Here is a 6,200-nt window from a genome sequence, read left to right on the forward strand (position 1 = left end):
TGTTGCCACCAACCTTTTTAATTATTTGGAAATGTTAAAAAGCGTGTCAATAGGACGTGAGCGTTATATAACTGCCGCCCCTGCACTGGCTGGCCGCTTCCAAACGTTCAACTCGTGAAATAAGGTATTTTTCCAGAAAAAACAAAATGTTTAAAAAACGCATCAATAGGGTGTGTGCGTTTTATAACTGCTGCTGCTGCACTAGCTGGTAGCTTCTAAGCGTTCAAATAGTGAAACAACGTTTATTCCGACATAAAACAAAACGACCCATGGCCATTCGGAGCGCAGCACTTGCAGGCCCCACGCACACCCGCGCACGTCGACCCGCCGGCGCGGCAGTTGTTGCTATTTTATTATGCGGACAAACAAATGTTAAGATGAAATGCATGTAAGATTTTCTTAGAAGTAGACTATTGTGCACTTCACAAAGTTTTACAGAGAGCTTGCAATGTATGTTCTCTATTTAATTGGTACTTCATTAAGATATCTGTAATAATTTTTTCCCAATAATAATTTTTTAAATCATCTGTGTCAATAAAGAAATTGTTAAAGTAAACGCCAACATTCTCACGGCTTGCAGTAGCGCTCAAGAGCGGGAATACACAATATGTTATCATTTAGCTCGGGACAATCAAACTCATGCGTTACCCAGTGGAACGTCTTAGCTTTGAGCAAAGAGCGTTGAGATTTCAATATTGAAAGCTAGATATAAGCCAACGTGTGTAACATACGGTGTACGTCGCCTGACACTTGTTTAGTAAAATTTATTTTTGAAATAAATTCGTCGTACTCCTTCAATCTTATTTATGTTCAGCTTCAATGTGGATGTCGTAGGACAAGCACTATCTGCGTGCGAGTGAGATAACGAATTAAAAATATTATAGTTGATAAGTATCAGCTCACACGAGCGTTCAAAATTTATTACAAGACGTCTTATTCAAATCAATTTTGTGATCAGCATTTGCAAAAGCCAAATACTGAATAATGAATAATAATGGTTTGGAATGTGACGACCAAATTTCCGAACAGTATGTGGTATTCATTTCACAAATTGTTCGGAAATTTGGAAAACATGGCGTCGTCGACCTCTGTTGAACGAAATCATGTTGTGCAAGTCAAAGGCCTGTTCTTGCGGGATTGCTACATTCATTTGTTTACACGATCAAGTAAGGTGATCGAGTCGTCGCCGTGTCTTTGAAACATTCTGTATCGCGAGGTACGAGGTCCGAGCTGTTGCACGGGATCGTCAATTTCTGATTCGATCGCGAATCGATTAAGGGTTCCGTCTTCTAATTTCTTAAAGCATACTCTTATTACATTTACATGAAACTTATTTGAATACAATGTGGGGTTTATTATTACCATATTTAATTTATTATTACCACTACCATCAGGGGAGTATCGATCTGCGGTGTAAAAAAAGACCAGACCTTCTACCCTTTTGATTTAAATATATTTCTTCTGTTGCCAAGTTGCTGTTTTCTTTTCACCTTACCACCTACAGTTTAATACGGTACAGCATATATTCAGAACAACATTCAAGTTATCTGTTTGTCATGTTCATATTCCTGTGTCTTCCTTGACAAATGCTGGGTCAGATCAGGTCAGAGACTGGTTGCTTAGAGCGCATACAATATTCCGATGGTGTAATGGTCAAAAAACTTTCTTTTTATCAAAACCGACGTTCAGAAAGTTTAAAATGAAACACAAAAATAATGTTTCAACGATCTCATTTTTATTGATATCTCTTACATTAGTATATTTACACGTGAGGCAGTAACAGTGTCAACGGACCGGACTCGGTGCACCGCGCGGGCCGCCCCCCTCACTCTACTCCTCCACCGGGAGCGGGGGACCGCGGCCGCCCCGATGCGCCCGCGAGCGCCCCAAAGCGCACACGCCGGCGTGCGCGCCGCCGCTCCGGACGCCAGAAACCAATTCGATGTGGGAGGGATGCGGGGGTGGGCCCGCTCGGCGCGAGACGAAATTTCAAACAAACTGTTCAACGAATTAAAACTATTTAAACTCTCACAAACGTCAATAGAGGGCAGCGCGCGACACCGGCCGGCAAGCGCGCCGCCCGAACAAACAAACACTTTTAAAGTAAGTCTTGGACTGACCGCTTCGCGACGACCGCACCCCTCGCATTGCGATACTTATACGAAAAATGTTACATTTAATAATAATAATATGTACAACTTTACAAACGCCCGCAGCGCAGGGCGCCCACTTGGCACGTGCTAGCGATTACAGTTCCAACGGGCGGGCGGCGCGCGACCCGCCCTGCGCCCCGCCGCCCGGCCCGACCGGGGCGCCGCGCCCCGCCCGCCTGGCTGCACTCTCGACGGAGACCGGGCGATGCGGCACGGCGGTGGGCACGCCGGCGGGCACGGCGTCTGCCCCGCGGCAGGCCGGCACCGGCACGTGCTGGGGCGGCGGCCGCTATTTGGGATCGTCCTCGTCGTGGCAGAAGATCCTGTGCAGAAACAAGAAAACGACTTAGTCCATCCGAGTACCATGCAAAGGCAACAACGACAATCGTTCGCACGCAGGCGGCGCGATGTGATTCGAGAGACGTATTTTGAGTTTTATTTCAAAAAGCTACTCTTACAGGATCGGGCGGCGTTACACCCTGTCTTTAACTATTACCAGTACTACTGTCGCGTGAACAAGACAATTGTAGACGATGATTAAACTGTTAAAATATAGCAATAACTAGCTCTCGCTGTCTCACTCCCGTCGCGCTCTACTAACGTTGACTAACATTTACTACACAGAGTTAAAAAATAATAATTAAGAACATAAATTAGTGCCTTATCTGGACCAAAAATACTTAAAAACAGTTTTTTTAATGTTGACTGTCTGTGAAAAATGGAACAGTCCGAAATACAAATTCCCGCACTAGAGTTCGCGTCTCTGACCAGTGTTTTAAGAAACAAAATAACTAATTTGTCAGATGTCAAGCAGCTCCTCGAGAGTTAAAGAAAAAAGGCACACACGAGTCGTTTTCACGCGGACCACTTACTGCAGCAGCGCCGGCAGCAGCACCGGCAGCAGCACCGGCAGCAGGTCTCGCAGCCGCAGTAGCAGCGGCAGCAGCAGCAGCAGCGGCAGCAGCAGCGCCTGTGGTGACGCCGTGCGCGAGCCTGTGTTGCCGTGCTGCATGGCGGCCGGCTGCTCGCCTGCAACCGTCATCTCTGCGCTTCACTCTCTCCGCCATATCCGCTTGAAAAGCTTACTTCACCCTACCCCGCTCGAGCGAGCACGCGACGAGCACGCGGCGTGTGCCACCGCGTGTTACCCGAACTTTTTTTTAAATGCACATTCAGCGCACTGTAAGTGCTGTCTATGAAACCCGACAACAGTCAGCTGGCCTGATGTTCATAAAGCGCTAGTGATGTTTGTATGCTGCCGCTTGGAGTGCTCGTAGAATGCATGCACTGCCACCCTCGGTGCGGTTGCACCAGGCCGAGTGCGACCGCACTGAGAGTGCGTGCGCTGACATTGTGGATATTAGAATGTTGATACTTCTAGCACAAGTGTGAGGTCGCAAGTCGTGCTCACCGCTCAGTACGTGCAGCACCACGGAGGCGGAATCCAGGTTGGAGGGCGAACAGGAGTAGTTGCCGGAATCTTCGCGCCGCGGGCTGTAGATGATCAGGTTGCCGACCTGCGCCGCAACGATCACGCTTAGTATACGCACAAACGCGCACATGCGGACACGGATATTATATATTCAAGGTCATGTAGGTCTAGCAAGCCAAGCGGCTAAAGGTAAGGTTAAATGTAGCTCGACTCGAGTGCTATGGGCACTACATGCGCGGCTTATAGTTTTGTGCAGACGGCACGGATCTATCCGACTGCATGTGATATAATGCAGGCAAGCGGTGCAAATACGATAGTGCAGGGATGCAGTAGGAGGGCGAGCGCACCGTGGTGTCGGGCGCGACGCGCTCCATGCGGATCTCGACGAGGCTGCGGTCGTAGTTGAGCACGCGCGCGTCGTTGTGGTACCAGAAGATGTAGGCGGGCTCCTCCAGCGCCTGCGTGATCACGCACTTCAGGCTCACCGTGCTGCCCGCCTTCACGTACAGGTCCGCCTCGCCGGCGATCTCGATCTTCGGCACTGCGGCGGAGAGCACGCCTCAGCAAACGTACACAGACGACACAACTTAAACTATTTGTTTCAGTAATAGCGGTTGCATTCGAAACACAAACGTCGGCCGCTCGGTCCGGCGGCGCGGGACCGGGGGGCCCGGCTAAAAGGTCGTCGCCGTCGCCTTTCATGTGTCCGCCGACACGCAGCTCGCGGGAGAGCGCAGTTCGCAGGGCGGTGCAGCTCGCGCGGGACAGCGCAGCTCTCGGCGCGGCGGCGGCTGAAGTCAATAGGAAGACAGAAGAGTCAAGGAAAGTGATGCCGCTAGCCGCACTCACCGACTACGTTGAGCTGCACGAAGTGGCTCATTTTGGGCTCCGTGCCCACCTGGCACTCGTAGACGCCGGCGTCGCGCGCCTGCACGTACTTGACCTGCGTTTAACAAAAGTTTCAAAAGTTATGGACACGACAGCCAGTTAAAATGTAAATAGCAAATGAAAAACCATCGATTTCCTGTTTTATCAAAATATATTAGTTTCAATGTTTGGACGGGGAGTGTTTAATAACTTTCAAGAGAAATACGCACCTGCAGGGTCCAGGTGTCAGTGGCCTCGACGAGGAAGGCCTGGAACCGCTCGTCGGCGATGAAGGTGAAGCGGTCGACGGTGAGGATGTGTGCGTCGCGCCGCCGGATCCACGACACCGACTTGTTGCTCAGCTGCCGCACCTGCGCTCGGAGACCGCTGTTGTTATTGGAATTTGTTTTCTATGTCGTGTCTATGCGGTGCCGTACGTAAAGACGTGTTTCATTTAAAGTAATACATACATATCTATACTTTTATCACTCTTGTAACAAAAAATAAGGATGTATGATTGAATGTACAGTAATAATGTTAAATTTAATAATACTAATGATTTCATAGGAAAGTTAAACCACTGGTTTTGTAATAACACACAATTTTGTACACCGCTAAAAAACGCTGAAGATATTGACTTGGTATTTAACGTTACGTCAACGCACAACAACTTGTGTATTTGAACCAGAAACACTAAAGGCGAGGAGAGCCGCGCGCTCGCCGTCGCGTCTGCGACTCGAGCACTGCACAGACGTGCAGCAGCCGGCGGCGCGTGCTGTGGTGGAGGAGAAGGTGTTGTTGAAGGTGTGGTTGAAGTTACCTTGCAGGGCAGGTAGGCGTGGGTGCCAAGCTGCGCGGTGATGTTGTTGGGCGCCGAGGGGTCGAAGTAGGGTCCCGTGTACAGCCCCACGTAGCGCTTAGCCACGCGCGCGCCCCCGCTCTCGCCGCAGGACAGCACTGCGGACAGCGGCCGGGACGTTACGGACACAACGAGTGCAGGCACGCCGGTGCGGCCAGTGCACGTGCACCAGCGCCCGGCACTAGTCCACATTTTTATACAAATATCATGCACAGTTATATACACCACTTGTTGGATGTGTACATGTCGTGAGCAACTAGGGGCTACACTTTCATTGCGAAGTGGGCACAGTGACCCTCGGTGGGCGCGCTCCATATAAGGCTTCTCCACCTCCTGGCTTCACTTAGTTATATGAAAGGTTTTTAGCAGGTCGGCGAAATTTTGATTTGGTGACTTCTGGGCATACCACGTGTGCGTTACGGTGGTGCCTGTCTCTTTCGATCGCTCTTTTCTAAAAAGCCGAAACGTATATGCTAAATTGCCAAATAAAATGCTCGGTGATATTTTGGCAGCGCGCGGCAACTGGTGTGGCCATGGCGAGCAATTGCCTCAGTAGCAACATAAGTTTCCCAAAACTGGCCACTGACTGAGTGTATACGAGTACAAGGTGATGACTTGGTGTCTGCACGACGTGTGGGAGAGGCGCTCGCAGCGAGCAGGGAGGTCGGGAGTGGCGGAACTCCTGCAGAGTGAACCGTGTGAGACTAATTATCTTTACGTGATCTTTTTATAACTTACACGTCTATATATTAGACATAGTTTCCGAGTTAGTATAACCGCTCTGATTTCAATTTTTGGTCGCCTAACCTTTCACATTTCCGGAGCTAGTCTGTTAAAGAATGCCCCGGCGTTGTTTGTGCAAACAAAGTGTTTCGCTGCTGGGAATGAA

At 49.6% G+C, this 6,200-nt stretch overlaps 1 protein-coding gene across 1 annotated transcript; it reads right to left on the reverse strand.

The window, feature by feature from the left end:
* Positions 1-2,406: 2,406 nt before the first annotated feature.
* On the reverse strand, positions 2,407-5,503 carry LOC137923445 (neurotrimin-like). The gene is made up of 7 exons (XM_068766704.1): positions 5,273-5,503; positions 4,683-4,823; positions 4,435-4,528; positions 3,933-4,126; positions 3,565-3,670; positions 3,026-3,182; positions 2,407-2,476 (listed from the first exon to the last, which is right to left on the reverse strand). Exons 1-7 carry the CDS (start codon positions 5,501-5,503, stop codon positions 2,443-2,445), a joined length of 957 nt encoding a protein of 318 aa, XP_068622805.1. The 3' UTR covers positions 2,407-2,442.
* Between the last annotated feature and the right edge of the window lie 697 nt (positions 5,504-6,200).

This window comes from Battus philenor, unplaced genomic scaffold (assembly GCF_028537555.1).
Source record: "Battus philenor isolate CCGP_79_NKW_IND1 unplaced genomic scaffold, ilBatPhil1.0.hap1 SCAF_21, whole genome shotgun sequence".
NCBI lineage: Eukaryota > Metazoa > Arthropoda > Insecta > Lepidoptera > Papilionidae > Battus > Battus philenor.

What these genes read in the sequence shown, in the direction of transcription:
- LOC137923445 (XM_068766704.1), bottom strand. Translation starts at nt 5,503, where the DNA reads ATGTGGACTAGTGCCGGGCGCTGGTGCACGTGCACTGGCCGCACCGGC. An exon ending in CGTGCAGCTCAACGTAGTCG is followed by an intron (nt 4,127 to 4,434) that starts GTGAGTGCGGCT and finishes TCTCCGCCGCAG; the next exon opens with TGCCGAAGATCGAGATCGCC. An exon ending in GGTGCTGCACGTACTGAGCG is followed by an intron (nt 3,183 to 3,564) that starts GTGAGCACGACT and finishes TGACGGTTGCAG; the next exon opens with GCGAGCAGCCGGCCGCCATG.